This window comes from Leucopleurus acutus, assembly GCF_964270905.1.
Source record: "Leucopleurus acutus genome assembly, chromosome: 1".
Lineage (NCBI taxonomy): Eukaryota > Metazoa > Chordata > Mammalia > Artiodactyla > Delphinidae > Leucopleurus > Leucopleurus acutus.
In genome coordinates, this window is record NC_139142.1 from 134,706,430 (window position 1) to 134,729,045 (window position 22,616).

Genomic DNA, 22,616 nt, shown 5'->3' on the forward strand with positions numbered 1-22,616 from the left:
TCTCACAACAGACTCTTTCTTTCTTTTTTCTTTTTTTTTTTTGGTACGCGGGCCTCTCACTGTTGTGGCCTACTCCTGTTGCAGAGCACAGGCTCCGGACGCGCAGGCTCAGTGGCCATGGCTCACGGGCCTAGCCGCTCCGCGGCATGTGGGATCTTCCCAGACCGGGGCACAAACCCGTGTCCCCCGCATCGGCAGGCAGACTCTCAACCACTGCGCCACCAGGGAAGCCCCAGACTCTTTCTTGAAGGGACATCTGAGCAGTGTTCCTCTCTGGCTGTCAGAGGTATTGTGTGAAGATTGAAGAATAGACATTTATTTGTATGAAATTTATTTATAAGAAGTTAGACATTTCAAACAGTGGGGAAAAAAGATAGACTTTTAAAATAAATGACGTTGAAACAATTGGCTATCCATTTGGAAAGAATTAATTTAGATCCCTACTAGTAATTAATTTAGATCTACTAATTTAGATCCTCAATATACATAAAATTCAGATGGAGAAAAAATTTATAAATAATATTTGAAGAAAAAAATTTTTTGAAAAACCTTGCTGTTTTTCAAAGGGAGAGGAAGCCTTCCTACGTAAAGTGCAATACTCAGAAACCATAAGAGAAATGACTGAGAGAGATTTGATTAAATAAAAATTTAAAACTTCTGTATGGGAAAAAAGCATCATTAATAAAATTAAAAATCAGGTGGTAGATTTGGAGAAAGTATTTGTGCCATATATATATAACAGGCAAAGGATTAAAAGGTAGACTATATAAAGAGATCCTTCACATCAATAAGAAAAGATAAACAACCCAAAAAGAAAATGGCCAAGGATATTGACAGGCAATTCACAGAAGAAATATAAATGGCTATTAAACATAGGAGAAAATGTTTACAACTCACTGGTTATCGGAGAAGTGGAAATTATTGGGCAAACCAGATGGGCAAAAATTTAAAATATTGCTAGTGTATGTATATATATATATATATATATATATATATATATATATAAAAATATATGTATATGTTTTGGCTGTGTTGGGTCTTTGTTGCTGCGTGGGCTCTTCAGTAGTTGCAGTATGCTGGCTCAGTAGTTGTGGCTTGTGGGCTCTAGAGCGCAGGCCCAGTAGTTGCAGGGCATGGACTTAGTTGCTCTGTGGCATGTGGGATCTTCCCGTGTGCCCTGCATTGGGTATCCTAACCACTCCTCCACCAGGGAAATCCAAGATATTGCTAGTATATTTTTATACTAGTATATAAAATATTGTAGGGTAGCTGGGAAAATGAATATTTGCTTTTCTAGCCTCTAAGGAGGAGGTGGGCAAGGAAGAAACAGTTTAGGAATAGGTTTTAATTTAGTGAATCCTCAGTATCTGCCATATCCATGGGTTAGGGAATGGGAATGGTTGTACAAACTATGGTATATCCTTGCTAAGGAAATCTATGCACCAAATGAGTTACATCTATATGGACTAGTGTGGAAAGATTTTTTAAGATGAGGAATTTATCACATAACCTGATTTTATATATATTAAAAGAAAATGTAGCAGTTACCTCTGGGTTTGAAGGAGGAATTGAAGTGGAGGAGGACTTTAAGGATTTAATCTACATTTCTGTATAGGTTAAGTCATTTACTTTAGGTTCCTATATTTCTTGAGAGATTAAAAAAAGATACATCAAGCAATTACTAGCCCTCTTCCCCAAAACAAGCAAGTAAAGTCCTAATTCTCTTCTATGTCCATGGAATCCATTCACCAATTTTTCCACAACAGCCTTTGATTTTTCTTTCTTCTCTATTCCTATAGCTACACCTCATTTCTATTTCTACACCAGTTTGTGTCTGGTTAACCTCAATAGCCTTCTAACTGATACTCACACCTCCAGTCTTTCTTCACCCCAGTCCTGCAGTCCACAGACAGCTTACTTTTCCTAAGACTAAGTTTACTTCAATCACCCCTCTGTCCACAAATCTTTTATGGCTCTCCCAAAGTGTTCAGAGGGACGCTAACAGGTGTTCCATGGGGAAAGAGTTCTGTGGTTTGGTGTGTCAACGTAAAGAAAAATGCACAACGTGAGAGTTGTGAGGTTAAGTTTTATTCAAGGTCTTATTGAGGACTATAGCCAGGGAGACAGACTCTCAGTAGCTTTGAGAAACTGCACTTAAGAGGTAGGAGAGGGTTTCCCTAGTGGTGCAGTAGTTGAGAGTCTGCCCGCTGATGCAGAAGACCTGGGTTCAGGGGTTCATGCCCCGGTCTGGGAAGATCCCACATGCCGCGGAGAGGCTGGGCCCATGCGCCATGGCCGCTGAGCCTGCGTGTCTGGAGCCTGTGCTCCGCAATGGAAGAGGTCACAACAGTGAGAGGCCCGCGTACCACACAAAAAAGAGGTAAGGGAGGAGCCAGTATACATATGAATTTTTTGGCTAGGAAATACACATAGCAAAGCACAGATCTTGGCTAAGGATTACTGCTAATCACAAAGAACAGATCTCAAGTTAGTGATTTTAGTGTTTTTCTATGCATGTGAAGATGCAAGAATCTGAGGTCATTAAAATTCTTCCTGAGATAAGCATCTTAATTATCTAGGGGCTGTTTAGCCAAAGCACAGAATGCCTCATCCAGTTTTTTTCATCCTGAATTCTCCTCAGGGTGCACTGTTGCACTGTGGGTGACTGCAATGGGTTGTGACTTAACCCTTGTATAACTGGACGATGAATGATACTCTGTTCTTTTTTAGTTCACAGGTGAATCTGGGAAATGCTGTGTTCAATACAGTTAAAACTTTTTTCTTCAGAGTGGAATATTTAGACTTTAAAACACCAGTGCTAGGGTAACTTCAAAGGCGGGGAGACAGTGTATAGTGCTTCTCAATTTATTTGAGCATGCAATCCTTCTTTTGAGGAATGCTATTTATTGACCTTCTCAGGACACACGTTGAGAAACAATGACTTAAGGGAAAAAGTTCATAATTATTCCTCTGGCATTAATGGCCTTGCTTAACATGCTCTTATCATCTAATTTCCTCCACTTCCCAAAATGAGTTTCCTTATTTGCTTCTTCCTTCAGGAGTCAATGCTGGCTCCTCCTCTTCTGGGGAGTTCTTCCTAGTCATCTCGGTCCCTCTGAACTCTGGCATTTGTTGCCAGAACTCTCATTAGTTACTCCTTCAGAACTGTTATTGATATTCCACCTTTCTTGGGTCTACCTTGTCTACCCACCTGAATAGTGCTGGGACTGTGTCTTATAAATACTCTGTAGTAAACATAATATTTAGCTGCTTGACTAATATTGTGCATCTCTCCCAGTGTGGATAATGACCAATCCTGCACAAGGCAGTATCTAGGCCTTAGGTAAACCTTCTGTTGGTTTATACTGTCATGGAAAGCACTGAAAATGGCACTGTATTAGTTTTCTATTGCTGCTGTAGCAAATTACCACAAACTTGGTGACTTAAAACAACAGAAATTTATTATTTTATAGCTCTATAGGTCAGAAGTCTGACATGGGTCTCACTGGGCTAAAATCAGGGTGTCAGCAGGGCTGTGTTCTTTCTGGGAGCCTTAGGGAAGACTCCATTTCCTTGCTTTTTCCATCTTCTTCTTTTTTTTTTTTGCGCCTTTTCCACCTTCTACAAGCCTTTGCATTCCTAGGCTTCTGGCCCCCTTTCTCCATGTTCAAAGCCACAAGGGCTGGGTGAGGCCTTCTCACACAACATCACTCTGACCTCCTCTGTCTCTCTTTGCCACTTTAAGGACACTTGAGAGGACATTAGGCCCACCTGGAAAATCCAGGATAATCATCCTATTCTAAAGTCAGTTGATTTGCAACCTTAATTCCACCTGCAACCTAATTCCCCTTTGCCATGTAACCTAGCATATTCACAGTGCCCAAGGATTGGGAAGTGGACATCTTTGGGGAGCCATTACTCTGCTTACTACGGGCACTCTTGCCCAGAAGTCTAAATTGCATATAGGTGGTAGTGGGGTTTGACAATAAATGGGAAAAGCTTTTTGGCATTACAAAAACTCTCTTCAAATACAGGGAGGCCCTGCTGCATGATCTTTGGCAAATCACTTGAGTTTCCCCATCCACATCTCTGCTAAAATGGAAATTGCCATCCTTTGCTCTGCATGTTAAATGAAATAATTATGTAACCAGGTTTAGCTTAGAGGATGACAAATAGGGTTCAAGAAGTTCTTGATGAATCTTGATGAGGAGGGTGGGCGAGGTTCTCTGAATGACGTCTGGAGAAGGTTTGAGAGATTTCGGGAGAAAAGGAGTGAGAAGTGCCTGCCCTTGAATGAAGTTGGAGGTTGAAAATTCTAGCAAAAGGAATCAACTTTCATGGAAGCTTTTGAAGAGGGCCCAGGTTAAAAAAAAAAAAAGGCGAAGAGCAGAGGCTACTTAGGAGATACCTAGGTGACAGAGTACAGAATCCAAAAGGGAAAGGTATGTGGTTTTCCTGGGCAAAGATAATATTTTGTGACATTCTCTCCCTACTTAGTTCAAGGACACATATACCGTAGGTGTACAGTCACCTAGTGAATAAGTAAATGAATTATAAAAGCGTGGCCAGGATAAAAAAAACATAAAAACCCAACGGTGTAGGTTCCACCGAGATTTGAACTCGGATCGCTGGATTCAGAGTCCAGAGTGCTAACCATTACACCATGGAACCGCCACGCTCGCGTTGTCGCCTTCGGTTCTCTAATTCTTAAAGAACCCTGCCCCCATCCACAAACCAACCGCCAGAGGCAGTGCCGAAGCGCTCCCCAGCGCCCCGCTTCGCGGCATGGCGGCGCATGGAATGAGGGAGAGACCATTAAGTGCGGAGAGCAGCCGCTAGGAAGGTCAGCCGGGAGTCCAGGGCTCAGTATCCGCTCAGAGCCTTCCGAGGTGCGGGTGAGTGACGGACGAGAATTTGAAAACGTCAGCGAAACCCGAGACCACCGCCCTTCTTAGGCTCAGGGGCGGGGCACCGCCTCTCCGGAAGTACTTCCCCTTAGGGGCGGGGCCTGCCGGAAGTGGCGTAGCGGCAGGGAGGGGTTCTTTACCGGGTCTGGCCGCTGAAGCTCGGCGTTCGGTTTATCCCTGCAGCGACGCCCCCTGGTCCCACCGGTACCACTGCTGCTCCCGCCCCTTCGCTTCTCGGCCGCGCAATGGGCACCCGCGACGACGAGTACGACTACCTCTTCAAAGGTGAGGCCACGGGCTCTCGAACTCTCCGCCGTGTCCCGGTTTGGGGGCCCAGGACACTCCCGGGGGACCCGCCCGCGGGCTGCCCCTGCCCTGAGATCGGCCTTCCTCAGCCCTTCCTCTGTGTGCGGTTCGTCCTGCGGTCTCCCAGCTCAGCTCCTTTCCCTCCCGTCAGAGGGGATCCTCACCACACAGCGGTCTCTTAGCGACCTCCCCAGAGGCCTGAGGACGCCTCAGAGACCCTCCCCTGCGCCCTTCTCGCGGCCGGCTGCTGTCTCCCAAATCGCCTTCCTTCCTCCCCGGGTTCCAGGGCCCCTCCAAAGGGGCGCCCCTCCCACCGTCCATCTTTTCGGGTTGAGCGCCCCCTCCCCCTCAGCATACACCCTCCCTGAGCCCCTCTGACAGGCCCTTCCCTCCGCTCTTCACCTTTCCCTCAACGCACGCTCCCAGTACCGGTCTTTTTCTTATCCGCCGCCCTTTCCTCTCGGGAGGGCCCCTTCCCCTCCCCTCGGACAGACGCCTCTCCTGGCATTCTTCTTCCATCACCGGGGCCAGGCCCTGGTTAAAAGCCGCACGGGCCGGCGGCCCCACCCCCACCCGCCCCACAGTTCTCTCGGTCAGTAACCTTCTCGCACTGCCCCCAGCATTGGTAGCTTTTTCTCTGCCTTCCCTCCCCAGATAGTTGAAGAGCTCTCCCACGTCTCGTGTGCGACCCCGACGCTGGGGGCGGGGGTAGGGCAGGAGGGATCGTCCCAGCACCCACGCGCGCACTTGTCGCAGTGACCCGGCAGACCGATGTGACTTGCCACCTAGCCTTTTTTCTTCTACCCTCCCTTCCCAGCGGCAGACAGCCTGGGATAGCTCTCGACTCTGCTCGAGAGAAGGGGTTGCGGATGGGTGGTGGCTGTTATCCTTGCCAGACCTGAAGGCCCAGTTCCTGAGCAGGAAAGGTTGTGCGCTGCACAAATACTAGATTTCTTTATCGCTGTGGACTGGTTGCTTCCTGCTGCAACACTGGGAGGATCCAACCTTTTGGTGTTTTTAGAACAGGAAGGGAAGAGTCCTAGTTGGCCGCATACCTTTTCCCAGAGGTGGAGGGGGGAGCGGCATGGGGAAGTTGCGTGCTCTTTGGTCAAATTAAGTATTTTTCATAAGGTAGGGAAACATGTAGTGCACTTGGACAAAACATATTGGAGGGTGGGGAGTGAAAAAAAATTATTGGTTAGTCCAGAAAGGATCCAAATAGTTTTTTTTTTAATCAACAAAAATAACGGATACAGTTTTCATTGAGAGAAGAGTACACTAAATGCTTTTTTTGTTGGATGAATGCGCTCTCTCTGATGGTCTTTCTCTGCTCCTGAATTAGGAGGGCAGCCATCAGTAGTATGCTGAACAAAGATCATTACCAAGGAGGAAGAAGCCATTGCTATTAAAGCTTTACAGTGGAGGGTGGAGTTTAAAAAGAATGTTAAGCTTGGTGACTGTTTCTGACTTTGCCACTGGGTGCTAAGAATGGTTGACTAAACAAGCAGGAAACATTGCTTTACCAATACTTTGCAAATCTTGGCACACTAGCAGATGATATGCCCTTATCACCACTTATTCTTCCTGGGTCAGAAATTTTTATATAGGGTGAGTACCTTCAGTATCCACTCCCACTACCCTGATAGTGGAAAGGCATTTATGGAGAAGAGGGTACTTAATGCATTTTACAAATAGAAAAAAGAAACATGGATTAGTTTGCACTCTTGACTGAAGGCATCTGAGGTCTGGTGCAGTTACTTAAGTGAGACCCTGGAGACTGGGGTTTAGTCATTAAAGAGAGATTTGTTTTTTTAAACAAGGTGCAGGTGCAGGGGCAGTGGGCAGCTAGGTACTTCTGAAGTAAGTAATTTAGGATGAGATAGACTATCAGAGTATTTCTCCTGTTTGTTTTAGAACTTGAATGTTGGTTGTAGAAGCCAGTTATTTTCTCACGAAGAATACTCAGTATCCTGGATTGGCTTAAGAAATTTTAACTTAGCCTTGGGTTTAGACCATCCTACTAACAATGATTGAGAGAGCACAGGGCTTTGGAATCACACAGGCCTGGGTTCAAATAGTGACTCAGGTTTTACATTTGCTTTGTGACCTTTGGAAAGATGACTTTTTTGAGCCTCAGTTCCCTCATCTATTAAAAAAAAACACCTCTCAGGGCTGTTGTGAGAATTAAATGAGACTGATTGTAAAATTTTAGCTTCTGTGAGGACTCAATAAATGGTAATAATGTGAAAGAAGTTACTATGGTTCTCACTGGTTTTTTTTTAAACCTGAATCTGTAACTGTAAGAGCATTTAAGTATTAGTAAAGAAACTTAAAACTAGGACCTCCTAAAGTGTTTTATATTTCCATAGGTTATGGTTTCATGTGTTGTACATTTTGCTGTTTGATAAGGTGTTTTAAAAATTCTGCTGAGAAAGATTTCCACTTTTTTTTAAAGCTCTTACAGGATATGAGTCACTTTTTAACTTCTGTGATGATTATATAGCCAATTTCTTATTTATACAATTATAATTTAAAGTGAAGCAACAATAATTTCATTTTAAATGGTTTCATTCTTACATAGATTTATTCCCTGAGATGAGCTGCAGCTGTCCAGCTGGAAGAATGCTTACCTAGCAAACTTAAGAGTTGAGGGAATTGTAAATTAGTTTGTAACTCTAACCAGTTGAAAATGAAGGAATATTTTGGTTGGTGTAGGATGGAGTGGTCCAAGTGGGAATGTAATGTGGGGAGAGCAGGAGCATTATTCTAAACTATGTATTTGTTCTTGAACATTAATCTTTAGTTAAGTTCAACAGTGAGACTTTTGGTGGAGATGGGGAATTAATTTTATTTTTTAAAACTTGACTTTTTATTTTAAAAACTTTAATTCCACAAATATTTACACACAATGTGGTTAAGGCCCTTTGGGACACATAAATGAACTATGAATCAATCATAGTTCCTGTTTACAAATATTGTGGTAGACACCAATTCAGTCAGAGTCACATTTTCTGAAAATACCTGGATACATAGTCTACACCATTTTCTTTTCAGTCTCATTGAAGGTCAGTAGTAATTAACCATCAGCTGATTGCCATAGGAACTTTGCTGTCTTGCATCTTGATAGGTTTTCTTTCACAACTTTTGGTTGAGCAATTTGGGTTCTGCTGAATCTAGAAAAACTTGTCTACTTCAGCCTTATTGAATTTTAAAGACTCTTGGTGAGGTTGGACTATGAATAGTTGAAAGAGTAGAAAGATCTCCAAGTTTATTTATAAAAGCCAGTATGAAAATTGTCAGTTACTCCTTCAGGTGATAACTTTTAGGTCTGAGATACTATGGTTGATTTGTTGAATTAAATTTTAGCCCAGTACGTTAGTTTGCAAGAGAGTGTGTAAAACTAAATGTGGTTGAAGAGTTGGAAATTTTTGTTAAATAATGGTCAGTTAATATGTATATTCTGTTTTTATGGCATTTAGCAGCCTAGTATTTGATATATAATGAACCAAATTTAGCATCAGATATTAGAGATGATACATAAAATTCAGCAGATGAGGTTAACTAAGTAGTAATGAATATTATCAGGTTATTTTAGAAATGTGATACATGTTTCATATACAGATGCTGTTATTTAATTTATGCTTACACACACGTATATATATGTTATGTAGATGGCTATAGTTATAAAATGTTTAAAGTGGAAGTACTTTTAACCTAAGATACTAGTTAGGAAGTATAGGAAAAACTTCAAATTCCTTTCTTGAACTATAGGATGTGATCATATAGTTTGTCTCATTAAAAAAATCAATTAAGTATTGTCATCTTAATGAGAGAAACTGTTTTGATTAGAAATTAAGTCTGAGTCCATGAACTTTCGGGTTTTTTGTTTGTTTTTTTTTAATTATAACCAGTAAATTCTCTTCTGTTGTTTAGGTAATTTAATCCATTCTAGTTTGTTTATTTTTTAGTGAGCCTAAATATAACCTTTCTTGGTGTGGTTTCTCTTTTGGCAACTGAATAGAAGCAGCTTTCCTTAGTGTGTCATTTCTCAGCATCATCTTGGCAGCGCTATTCTTAAAAAACCAATACTTTCTGTTGTCATTTAAAATACAGTCCTTTAAGAAGTTGCTAGTCATAATTCTGTCAGCCTTTTCCATGTCTAGTTGAGATAACTATTTTATACTATATAAAGTATTCATGAATCTTGAATTATTTTCAGATAAGGGTACTAATTTTATGTTAAAATTAATTGATTATATCAAGGGGAAAACATGCCCTCACTAAATATTTTTATGATGGCGTAAAGATTTGAGGGTGGGGAGATAATGAACATAATCATTAAAGTGGAGGTTGAAAGGCAAGAGACCAAAATTTGAAAGTACTAGAGTTTTTGTGGGATGGGGAAAGCGTTCTTTGAGTTATTTATTTATTTATTTTCCAAAGGCATTAATCATTCTAGATGTCTTGCTCTTTGGCTTTAAACTAAATGACTGGCTTCTAAATCGATATATCTGATGTATCTGAGTGCCTATGCAGTAGAAACGTTCAGCTTTTTGGTTTTTCCCTTCTTTGCTATTCCCACTTGAAGTGAGGCTTTTATACCTCAGTGCTAGCATGGGGCCAGAAAAGATTCAAAGGAGTTTTCCTCAGCAGAACATCCAGCCTCTTATGCTAAGAGGCAGCAGTGAGTACACCCTGCTAATAGGGTGGACTTGATTACTGAAGCTGGGATTTCATTTCACATCTAGAATGGGGGACCTTGAGAACTAACAAACAAATCAACCAACTATCCTGTAAAATTGGAAGTGCATTGTTTTTGTACGTTACTTTCATGACCTTAGCATCTTCTTCCCTGGTATCCAAATTAAAGCATTTACTGTATTATCTGTGTTTGCTGCAGTACCTCTGACACCTCTAATTGACTATATAACTAGAAATAACTATGCATTTTGCTGCATGGGGTCACTGCTGCCGGGATGATTTCTTGCTGAATGAGCTGATAGAGGAGGCCAGAAAGATATGCATTTGCTAATAATTGTACTCTCTCCAAGACTGTCCAGAGGCCAGCTTATATCCACTCTTGTGGCAAGGAAGGAATGCGTAATGGACTCTGCCCTCTGACCTGAGTGCAGTGAGCGCTCACAGTTTTCACTGCCCTTGCCACTGTCTACCAGATACCAGTCTCTTTAGTAAGGCATGGTCTTATTCCTGGTGTTATTCTTGCATGTTTGATTATCTGGTCCTGGTATCTAAGTCAATTAGCTAATAAGAACTAAGAAGCAGCATTAGTAGTCAACAGTAGGAATAAGTGTAATATTTTCTGAAATCTTGATAAAATTTTTTACCAAGGAAAAAAATGTTATCAAGCTCAGATTCTGTAAACCTGTGGACTCATTTGTTCTTTAAATTCAGATAGAAATGCTTTAAAACAAGTTGACTGCCTATTTCCCCATTGTTTTTGAAGTGTAATATCACCTTAGGTGAAAAAGAATCCACTGTATTTAGCTAGTAAATAAACTGCCTCCTTTAGTAATCATAGGAAATAAATTCATCTAATCAAACCTTTTTTTCTTTTTAAGTCATTAAGTCGTAAGTAAAAGTGTAGGCCCTCCTTGCTTTGACTTTGACTCAGAGTAAGTCAGAGTTATTAGTCAGCTTTCTAGGGCCCCTGTTAAACTTAGTGGGGTGTTTCTTTTTGGAGGGGTCTCTAGTCTCCTGCCAGTCTGGTAAATGGAACTATGAAAGGGCCATTGTAGTTTCTGTGATCTGGGTGGCAACGTTTATAAACATGATGCCGTCTGTGTTACGTGTGTTTCATTTTGCCTAGGTATGAGTCCTGAGGTCTTCCAGGCTTTGATGAGACTAAGTAGAACATACTTAGGGCACTAACATCCTTTGTTGCTTTCATGTCTAATACATTTTCATATCATAAATTGTTCATTTGGTTTAGGATTTATCTTTCAAGTTATTACCTTCTAAGTTAGTAAGGTTGGTATAGCGTTGATTGTTAAATTAATGCATTAGCCTGTCATCAGTGCCTAGTAGACCTATGATTAAAATTTGCATGTGTGAGACAGGATACTTTATCTGTGCTAAGCAGATGATGTGTGGAAGATGATGTGTGGAAGTCACTATGCAGGTAGAAACACGTTAAAAAGTATAAATTGGTTTTATCGATTGATAACATGGGCACTCAGCTCCACCCCCACCCTCATCCCTTTTTAAAAATCAGATGCCCTGTCTTTTTTTGCTTTAAAACATGATGGCATTGTGAATGTGTGTGCCTCATTCATCTGACATTAAGTTCTTTGTCTTTTTAGTTGTCCTTATCGGAGATTCTGGTGTTGGAAAGAGTAATCTCCTGTCTCGATTTACTCGAAATGAGTTTAATCTTGAAAGCAAGAGCACCATTGGAGTAGAGTTTGCAACAAGAAGCATCCAGGTTGATGGGAAAACAATAAAAGCACAGATATGGGACACGGCAGGGCAAGAGCGATACCGAGCTATAACATCAGCGTAAGTCTCATAGTTTTTTAAGTTCTGTGAAATAGGCTACCTAAGTGAATTAACTGACTTTTGGTATTGGAAAAAGGTACTGTTTTGTTTTCTTTAAAGAATTCCGGTATTAGGATTCTAAAATTTATAAGTGTGTTTAAAACTATATATATGTGTATGTGTATATATATATATATATATATATATATATATACACCGTATATTTAGTCTTTTATGGTGTTCTCTTCCATCTTGTGGTTGTTTTCTAATAGTTAAATACATGTTTCTGTTTTCAGATACTATCGTGGAGCTGTAGGTGCCTTATTGGTTTATGACATTGCTAAACATCTCACATATGAAAATGTAGAGCGATGGCTGAAAGAACTGAGAGATCATGCTGATAGTAACATTGTTATCATGCTTGTGGGCAATAAGAGTGATTTGCGCCATCTCAGGGCGGTTCCTACAGATGAAGCAAGAGCTTTTGCAGGTTAGTTGTATGAATTCTGTGATATTACAGTGATTCTGTATTTCTTGCAGTTTTGATAACCCTCCCATGAGGGTAATCGGTTACAGTAGTTTTGGAAAGGTAAACATGAATGCTTAACAAGTATTGTTGTTTTGAAAGTGTGTGATGACTGTACAACTCTTTTGCATAACTTTGAGTTATTAAAACTGTAGTATTTTGAGTTTTTGCTGCCAAAAGTTGAATATGAATACTGTCTTCTTTTCTCTCCCTGGAACGGGTAGATGAAATCTGTTTATTCTGTGCTTCCTGCGTTTTTCCATTATGTCTGTGTTTTACTAAGGCTTGTTCTATGTGTGTCCGAAAAGTAGTGGCCCAGGGAGTGGTCAAGGACCAACAGGGGTGTAGCTGCTTAGGAGTTGTAACTTTTTTGGCTTAATAGAGGATCTGCCTATCTACTGACTCCGTATTGGTAGGGGCAGCCTACTAGAAGGCAACATTGTACATTCTTGACAAGTGAAAATTGTGACCTTCCACTATTGATTATGCTGTGAATAAAATTTTCTATCACAGTTTTTCAGTTTTCTGGGAGAGAAGCTTTATTTCAGATAATACAGTCACATATACCCACCCACGTTCATACCATAGCAATGTGGTTGATGGGGAGAAGCCCAGTAAGGGATGAAATTAGCTGAGTATTTGATAAGTTTACTACATTATGCCTAGTGTTGTTCATTGCTAGTGGTAGTATTTAGATGCAACGAGTATTTATTTTAATTAAGAAGTCAGTGAAAATTTCTCGCTGTCATTTTTAATCTACTAAAGTGGAAGTAACATGTGCTCTTATTCCTCAAGAAGTTGGGGAGGTCTTGGGCTTTAAAAAAGTTCTGTTACTTTCCTTTTGAAAGCTTTAATACATCCCTTGTATTAAAATTTGACAAGACTGAAGTTTTTGTGTCTCCTCACAGAAAAGAATGGTTTGTCATTCATTGAGACATCTGCTCTAGACTCTACAAATGTAGAAGCTGCTTTTCAGACAATCTTGACAGGTAAGACTTGCATTTTTAGATTATACCAGTGGGAATTTGAAGTATTAGGAAGGAAATTTAAACAAATTAATCAGGAAACTAAACTATAAAATCACACTGAGAATGACTATCATTTGAGAGCTACTATCGCATAGACCTGTTTAGAGTACAAAATTAGTTAACAACCCTTGCTTGCTGAGCTTTAATCATCCTAATTCATCTGGTTTATAGTGGGAAAAATACTTTGAAAATAATTTGTTCACTTCTGTTATTACTTTGGTCCATGAATTCCATATTTCATGGTCATAAGCACAAAGCAATGCTTAATGGTACTTTTTAGAAAATAAATATTGAAATCCCATTTATGGAAAGATATGAATGTCTTCTTGAAATTCAGTAAAGAAAAGGCATTCTTGGTTCTGATTTGTTATAGAAGCACCCAGGGGAAAATATATTCTTAAAAACTTAAATGAGAAAACAAAAAGTAAAATTCTGCCATGATCTATTATTGGATTAGAAGCAGCGTGTCACCTGTGGAGAAAATCAGCCAGTGATTACATACTGAAAAGTTTAAATAAGTAGTGGGAAAGAAACAAAATTCATGCTGTTTTGGAATGTGGATGTGTAGACCAGGTCAACCTCAGGAATAAGAGGACATTTTATTTATGTTGACTCATATTTACCCTGACTTTAATAGAATGAACAAACTTTCATCTGAAAGTTTAATCTTAATCCTCTAATAGGCACTTCAGTGAGTTGTTTTTAAGTACTTTAAAAATGTATATTACTTTAAAAAAAATTATTTATTTATTTGGCTACGCTGGGTCTTAGTTGTGGCATGAGGGATCTAGCTCCCTGACCAGGGATCGAACCCAGACCCCCTGCATTGGGAGCGTGGAGTCTTAACCACTGGACCACCAGGGAGGTCGCTGTATATTACTTTTAAGAACTCATAATTTAGAGTATAGTCTTAATATATAGTGATCTTATGTGGTCTAAAAAATATATATGGAGAAATGGTTAAGTAAATGAGCTTCCAATTATAATGTAAGAAGATTTTTATTCTTCGTATGCAGCACTTGTATTGGAGACCAACAGATTTTAGCTTTTAAATGTTATCTTACTGTAAAAATGTAGGGAATAAAACTTAGGGTTTAGGAACATGGGTTTAGAAGCCTGACTTGGTTTCTAGTCCTGGCTGCTCCACTTATTAATTAGCTCCTATAATCTTCGGCAAGTTACTTAACCTTTCTAGCCCTTAATTTCTTCGTATGTAAAGTTGAAATATGTTTTGGGAGTTCTGTTATTTTCTTTCAAGTAAGGGCTTGTATTTATAAATACCTTGTGATATGATTTGACTTGACTGTTAATGTTGTGACTTAAAGGTTTTTGTCCCTATAACCTAACTCACAGAAAAGAATTGTCTGTCATTGAGACATCTACTCTAGACTCCAAAAATGAGTACATGAGTTTGTACATGTAAAATACTTAGCTGTCCCTGGTACATTGTAAATATTTGATATCGGTAGCTAAATAGCAGTGAAGGTATGAAAAAAAACTCATTAAAAATAAACTATATTGATGATTTACATACCTGGTTTATTAGAATTCTTTTCTGTTATCAGAAAAATAGTAAATAAAGGACCGGTGCTAGAGTTGGATAAACAGTCTTTGGAACACAGTAGCTTTGTTTTAGAATCTTTGTGTCAACTTTCATTGCAGATTGTTTCAAGCAAGCAAGATCTGATTGAATATGCACTATGTCTGCAAATCCTTTCTTTCCTTTTTAAGCACTTGTGTGGTTTCTCTTGGATCAATGTGTTGAATACTCAGTTGAGACCCAGGAGCTGTAGGTTTTACTTTTTATCACTTTGCTCTCATTCCCTGTGTATCTAAAGCCAGTGAACCTCTCTAGTCCTAAGATTCAGTGTCTTAACATGAGTGAATTAAATCATCTTCAAAGTCTGTGAGTCTCTTAAGGCCTCTGAAAAACCTCATTTGAAAAAACTTTAGTTAGTCCTTGTTGGGTTATTTTTTATGTCCTATCAAATCTCTGCTATAATTCTAGCCCATTCTGATTTCAGTTTATAGCCCGTTTATTCTCATATTGAGTGAAAATGAGGCCAAGTGTTTTGTTCCATCTGCAGTTAACTATTTTGTGTATCATTTTGTGACGTTGAACGTATGATCTGTTCAAACATGAACTAATCAATAAGCAGTGATATATACTTAAAATTGATCTGTTTTGTCCTGAATGATGAACATCTGGCTGTTTCTCTTAAAATTCACTCTTGATTAAGCTTTTGTTACTGCTTAATTAATATTGCTTGAAAGCAAACAAGGCTTGAGCTTCACTTACTACTACCACTTTTTCTCTCTATATAGCCACTATTTCCTCAGCTTCCTGTAATGTCTCAGTGTTGATCTGTGGGATCAGAGATCACTGGATATGGCAGCAGACATCTGTGTTTTGCAAGTGTTAGGATGTTTGTTCTAAACTTTTCTATATAATAGTGGGAGTATTAATGCATAGGAGAAACAGGAAATAGAACAGTATTCTCATTAGGCTTAATTCTGCCTTACGTGTGAACAGTATTAAGGGAGCATTTATGTTGTATTTTGATGTTGCTGGAAAAAAAAATAGCTTTTTACTTTTTAAGATGCAAAATTATGTATTAGAAAATGTATCTCCATTGTTACTTCAAAGTTAACTGTGTTGCTTTTTTTAGAATCGACCCATGCCATTCTTGACATCCATGACTTTGACTGTAACTTCATGACATAATTTTGCTGATGGTATTTTTAGGAGGTGGTTGGTTAGTGCATGAGTGAGCCTGATACGTTGCTTAGCCTCTAAATTTCAGTGCAGCTTTGTTTTCTTTCATCCTCAAGTTCATTGAGGGATGTTATTAATCCATATTTTCCATACTGTATTATTTTTTTCTTTTAACTTTGAATTTTGACAAATTCAGACTTAACGGTTGCAATAATAGTACAGAGTATTTGCAAATACCTTTAACCCATATTCCCCAGATGTTGATATTTTACCACACTTGCTTGCTTCTTTTTCTTCCTCTCTAAATATATAAATAATACTGTTTTTTTCCTGTACCATTTGAGAGTGACAGACATGTTGCCCATTATCCCTAAGTGCTTTTCAGCGTGTATTTCCTAAAATCAAGGATATAGTCTTTTCATAGCCATAGTACATTGATCAAAATTAGAGAGTTAGGTAATAGTACCACATCAGTGTTAAGCTACAGATCTTATTCAGATTTTGCCAACTGTTCCAATTATGTCCTTATTAGCAAAAGACAGTCTGTAATCAGATCATACTTGCATTCAGTTGTCATAATTCTTTTTAGTTTTCTCTAATCTGGAATAGTTCCTCATTTTGTCTTTTGTTTATTGACATTTCTTGAAGGGTATGGGTCAGTTATTTTGTAGTGTCCCTCAATTTGGGTTTGTCTTATGTTTCCTTGTGATTCAGTTCTGGTTATGTATTTTCAGCAGGAATACCACAAAAGTGTTCTCAGTGCATCATATCAGAAGGCTCATGATATTGGTTTGTCTTATTAATTACTGGTGATGTTGGTTATGATGATGTCCTCCAGGTTTCTCCATGTAATTAATAAGTCCAAGCCATCTTTGTAGTATGGAGACTAAATTCTCAATTCTATGGTTGAAAGAATTTTTTTTTTGGCTGTGCTGTGTGACTTGTGGGATATTATTTCCCCGACCAGGGATTGAACCTGTGCCCCCTGCAGTGGAAGCATGGAGTCCTAACCACTGGACCGCCAGGGAATTCCTGGTTGAAAGAATTTTAGTTCACTTAGCATATTGTCTCTAAAAAGTGAGGCTAGGGTTTTTCAGGCATTAATTTTATTGGAGTAGTGAGGATCTTTTAATCAGACATAGTAGCTTTGATTCTTTGCATATGGCAACCTTGTGTCAGTCAAATCAGAGCATTTTTTGACCTTCAAGAAACTTACATCCTGAGCAGTTGGTTTGAAGAAGGTCTAACAAATTCTGATGTAGGCTGTAGTAGGATAACTCAGGTCTCTGCTATTTTCACAATTTTTGGAGGGACTGAGGAATTTTAGTTTTTTTTGTTCCCCAATTTAGAGCTATTGCATTTAACTTCCTTAGAATTTACTTTGAAACTTGATCCATATTTCCATTAGAGTAGAAATAGGCATATGTCTTTTATTTAACTTTACTTGGTTATATTTAAAGCTATTTTATATTAATATTTTACTTTATATTTAGATCTCATACAGGAGATCCTGATATAAGAACGATAAAGCAGAATTCCTTTTCTTTCTAACCTTACCTGTCCTTTGGACTTCTTGAAAAGGGTCTGCACAGGAATTGGTATATCACATACATTTGGTTCTAAAGGAGAACATGCCCTTGAAAGAGGAAAATATTTGCATCTGGTTTAGCAAGTTATTAGTCCTGTTCCCCTCCCCCCACTTAAATAACCTTCTCTAATCAGATACCGGCTAGAAGGTACCTGCTTTATATTTTCTTATCAAAGTTTTTTTTAAGTGACACACCCAGCCACAGAGATGTTAAATTACTTGTGTAGCTTCTTAGTGCCCATTCTAACTGAAAGAAAAAATTTCTCCTAATTTTCTGATCAGCACTTTCCTTTTTCTTTGTTGCCTTGGGTGGCATTTTTATTAGCAGACATCTTTTTGGTGACTGTAGCAATGTAGTAATAATCTACTTCTACAAAACAGTATGCAGTACTTGCAGGCAGTTTTATAACACTGCTCAAATTTCTTTCCTTGTAATGAGATCTCTTTAATTATTTACCTTTCTGTGTTCTCTGAGAACTCTGCTTTTTACTTTCTTCCAGTATTTGCTTTTTATTTAAGAACCTGCAAAATAATTTTTGTTTTGGTTCCCCTAACGTAATATTTAAAACCACTTGTAAAGAAGTTCAATTTGTAGAGGGTCACATTTAATCATTTGCACTTGAGAAAGAAGAGCCTTCCAGTTGGGGATTAGGGAGAAAACATAAAGAATAAAGAATGAATGGTATAGTTTTTCAGTAAGTTGATGATTATCTTTACTTCTTAGTCACTAGCCTGATTGAATGACTGTCTTTCTCTTTACCCTAGACACTCTGGTCCCATCCCTTTTTAAAATTTCTTTTTAAATTAATTAATTTATTCTTGGCTACGTTGGGTCTTTGTTGCTGCACGCGGGCTTTCTTAGTCTACTTTTCGTGGCGGTGCACAGGCCTCTCATTGCGGTGGCTTCCCTTGTTGTGGAGTACGGGCTCTAGGCACGCAGGCTTCAGTAGTTGAAACACGCAGGCTCAGTAGTTGTGGCTCGCGGGCTCTAGAACGCAGGCTCAGTAGTTGTGGTGCACGGGCTTAGTTGCTCCGCGGCTTGGGGATCTTCCCAGACCAGGGCTCGAATCCGTGTCCCCTGCATTGGCAGGCAGATTCTTTATTTTTTTTATTTTTAATTTTTTTAAATTTTTTAATTTTTTGCGGTACGCGGGCCTCTCACTGTTGTGGCCTCTCCCGTTGCGGAGCACAGGCTCCGGACGCGCAGGCTCAGTGGCCATGGCTCACAGGCCCAGCCGCTCCACGGCATGTGGAATCTTCCCGGACCGGGGCGCGAACCCGTGTCGCCTGCATCGGCAGGCGGACTCTCAAGCACTGCGCAACCAGGGAAGCCCGGCAGGCAGATTCTTAACCACTGCGCCACCAGGGAAGCCCCGGTCCCATCCCTTTTTAATGAAAAGAATCCAAATGAAGACTCCACGTCCTGCATATCCTTTTTTTTTTTTTAAACTCTAGTCTGCCTTTCTTTATTGGAATCTAATCTTTTCCCTTGGTGCTTCTTCACCTTTGAACCACTGTCACCCTTCTGAAACATAAATTTTAGCCACCTGCTTCCCCCAAAAAAGCATAAGAGAAGGCACACGAGCTGTCAGTGTTTTTGTTAGTTTACATATTCAGTTGATTACAGTTTGCTGTTATTCAGCTTTAGGGAAATTAATTTTTAACTTGGAAAAAATGTATTAATTTAGTTAGTACATTTCCTTTTCTTTAATTTTTTGTTATGGAAAATTTTCAGCATACCAAAAGTAAGATATTATCATGAGCCAATGTAGCCATCAACAACCATCAGTTCAGAGCCAGTCTTTCCTCCACCTACTCCCTCCCCCATTATTTTGAAACAAATCCCAGATATTACATCATTTCATTTGTAAACATTTCATGATGTATATTTAAAAGGTAGGACTTAAACCCGTAACAACAAAACCATTTAAAAACTGGCAGTAATTCTTTATTGTCCTCTATTATCCAAACAATATTAAAATTTCCTGTCTCAAATTTTAACAGTTCAACCTAGAATCCAAATGATGTTCGTACATTTGAAAATATGATTCCACTTTCTTTTTTCCGCATAACTTTATATTTTAAAAATTTCCAAATATTACAGAAGTAATACAGTGAACACCCATATATCCTTCATCTAAAATCCTCAGTTATTAACATTTTGCCACATTTGGTTTATTTCTATATGTGTAAATACACTTTTCTTCCCCTTTGCTCAATCTTTGGAAAGCAAACTGTAGGCATTATGGCACTTTACTACTAAACACTTGAGCATTTTATCTCCTCAGAAAAAGGCATTCTCCTACATAATCACAATACCGTATATCATATCCAAGAACTTTGTTTACGTAGTATTATCTAATGTGCAAGTTCATATTCAGATTTCTCCAGGTGTACTAATAATGTCTTTTATAGATTTGGGTTTTACAGTTTAAACCTAGGATCCAGTCAAGGAAAACACATTGCATTGATGGAATTGTTATATATCTGGGTACTGAATAGAGTAGCCACTTGCTACGGGTTGTTATTGAGCACTTGAAATATGGCTATTGGACTGAGGAATTGGATTTTGAATTGTATTTATTTAATTTAAGTAGGTGGTTAACATATATTTAATATAAATAGGTGGGCTGTAGCCCACATCTAAAGCATTTATTCTCATCTTTTAAATTTATTTCGTGGCAGTAACTTTTTTTGAAGAGTCTTGGCCAGTTGTCTTATAGAATGTCCCTCAGTCTGGATTTATCTAATTGTTTCCTCATGATAAATTCATTTTCAACATTTTTGGTAGGAATACATAGGTGTCATTCACAGGAATATATTTTACTTCATAGTCCATCATAATAGGCATATCATGTCAGTTTGTCCCATTTTTAGAGTTCCCTTATCTTTTGAGGGTTTTTTTTTTTTTTGGAGGGAGCACTTTGAGAACAAAGGTAAGATACATTCTTTGTTTGTAAGGAGTTTATATAGTCAGAGGGAGCTACGTTTAGGCAGTGCACTGTAAGACCAAATACAATATATTAAATAAGGATACTTGCTGTAGAGGAATTTAATAACATTTATTCGTGTACTTAGTTATCAAACCCCTACTATATGCTGGAGATACAGCAGTGAATAAAGTAGATACAGTTTTGGTCCTTACAGTTTGTTGACTGAAAAAAATGCACAACCTAAAAATTGAGAATTATGTCTTATTTGGCGGACTTGCTGAGGACTTAAGCCCAGGAGGCAGCCTCTCAGATAGCTCTGAGAGACTGTTCCGAAGAGTTAAGGGAGGAGCCAGGATATATAGGAGTTTCTTGAACAAAAACTAGGTAGTCTGGAACATCAAAAGATTACTGTTAATTAAAGAAAACCAGACATCTCAAGTTAATGAATTTAGGGCTTTTCTTTGTATGGGAAGCTGCAAGAGTCTGGGCTCATTGAAATGACTCCTTTGATATGCACCTTAACTATCTAGGGCCAGTATTCTACTTCTCCATCCTGAATTCCCTCGGGGTGCACCGTGGGAGAGGGGGGTGGGTGCAGTGGCTGATGGCTTGATGGCCCATCATCCTTTGTTTACTGATACGGCAGGCAACGTTCCTCATCCACTAGTTTGTTTAGTGGAAGAGGTAGATGCTAAACAATTAGTTTTGATAAGTGTCATAGAAAATCTTAAGTTGCTTGATTTGAATAATTATTTCATTATAGTTAACTTTAGTTCAGGAGGCACTGATAAACATTATCTCTCCGTTCTTCTTTTCCAAGAGTCCTTTGGGATTTTGACTTGTTTATGAAGTTGTATGCTTCCTTATGTAGCCAACAGAAATACCTACTGTGTCTGATAATGCAGATTTAAATATTTTTCTGTGGTACAGTGTCAATGTATGTAGGTTTTTTTGGTAAGGGTAGAAATTTAGATCTAAGCCCATAAACTGTGTAATCTCTTTACACCAAGATTTATTTAACTGATTGGTAAACCTTTCCCTCTGAAATGGAAAACCTTTATTTCTCTTCTTACCCTGAGGGAAATTGTTGTGAAATAATGGGTTGACTCAAATCAGTGGCTGTTTGAAAATAAAACTTTGAGTATATGCAGTCTCTGTTCAGTTTATTTGCATTTTTTTCTCTTATGAATATAACTTCTGCCTCTCTGTATCTTTTTTATCAACGATTTATGGGTCTGTTCACACCGGGTGTTGCTGTTTCTTTTTTTTTTACTCAGAGATATACCGCATTGTTTCCCAGAAGCAAATGTCAGACAGACGTGAAAATGACATGTCTCCAAGCAACAATGTGGTTCCTATTCATGTTCCACCAACCACTGAAAACAAGCCAAAGGTGCAGTGCTGTCAGAACATATAAGGCGTTTCTCTTCTCCCCTAGAAGGCTGTGTATAGTCCAATTCCCAGGTCTGAGATTTAAATATATTTGTAATTCTTGTGGTCATTTTTGTGTTTTATTACTTCCTCATACTTATGAATTTTTCCATGTCTTAAGTTTAAGTCTTTTGATTTTAGCTTTATAAAATCACCCACTTGTCCCGAATGACTGCAGCTTTTTTTTCATGCTATGGCTTCACTAGCCTTAGTTTAATAAACTGAATGTTTGGATTCCTCAATTATTGTTTACTTTTCATCATGGAAGCTGTCACTGTAGGACATAATATAACTTGATCCCTTGAAGCTCAGATCTGTTGGTCTTGATTAAATCAAATTAAGCTATCATTTTGCCACAGAGCAGCTTATAATTAATACACTCTTCTCTCAGTGCAGTGTATATTTCCATAAATCTAAGAATTGCCCTATAAACATAGCAGAATTTTGAGAGCTTGAAAATTTTCCATTATTCTGGAAGTCAATTTCTAACATGCCTTAATAGGGTTATGTAGTTTAGTAAATTTTGTTTTTTAATTTTTGTAAACATCAAAATTGATTAGAGAGGGGGGCACTTTTTTCTGGATAAGAATTATCTTAATAAACACAAAAGACAGTGATGATTTCAGTAGCAGTATGGTTATGGGGCCATATGTTAAACAGTGCTGCCTGGCAGGCTGGGAACTGGA

At 38.8% G+C, this 22,616-nt stretch overlaps 1 protein-coding gene across 1 annotated transcript; it reads left to right on the top strand.

Moving 5' to 3' along the window:
- The first annotated feature begins 5,037 nt into the window (after window positions 1-5,037).
- RAB11A (RAB11A, member RAS oncogene family) lies at window positions 5,038-22,172 on the top strand. The gene is made up of 5 exons (XM_082855296.1): window positions 5,038-5,192; window positions 11,534-11,729; window positions 12,005-12,198; window positions 13,143-13,223; window positions 21,777-22,172. The coding sequence occupies exons 1-5, from the start codon at window positions 5,153-5,155 to the stop codon at window positions 21,914-21,916; spliced, it is 651 nt and encodes a 216-aa protein (XP_082711422.1). The 5' UTR covers window positions 5,038-5,152; the 3' UTR covers window positions 21,917-22,172.
- Window positions 22,173-22,616: the final 444 nt, after the last annotated feature.

Coding starts and splice junctions, on each gene's coding strand:
- RAB11A (XM_082855296.1), top strand. CDS start 5,153: ATGGGCACCCGCGACGACGAGTACGACTACCTCTTCAAAG. Junction 12,199..13,142: donor TGAAGCAAGAGCTTTTGCAG/GTTAGTTGTATG, acceptor GTCTCCTCACAG/AAAAGAATGGTTTGTCATTC. Junction 13,224..21,776: donor TTTTCAGACAATCTTGACAG/GTAAGACTTGCA, acceptor TTTTTTACTCAG/AGATATACCGCATTGTTTCC.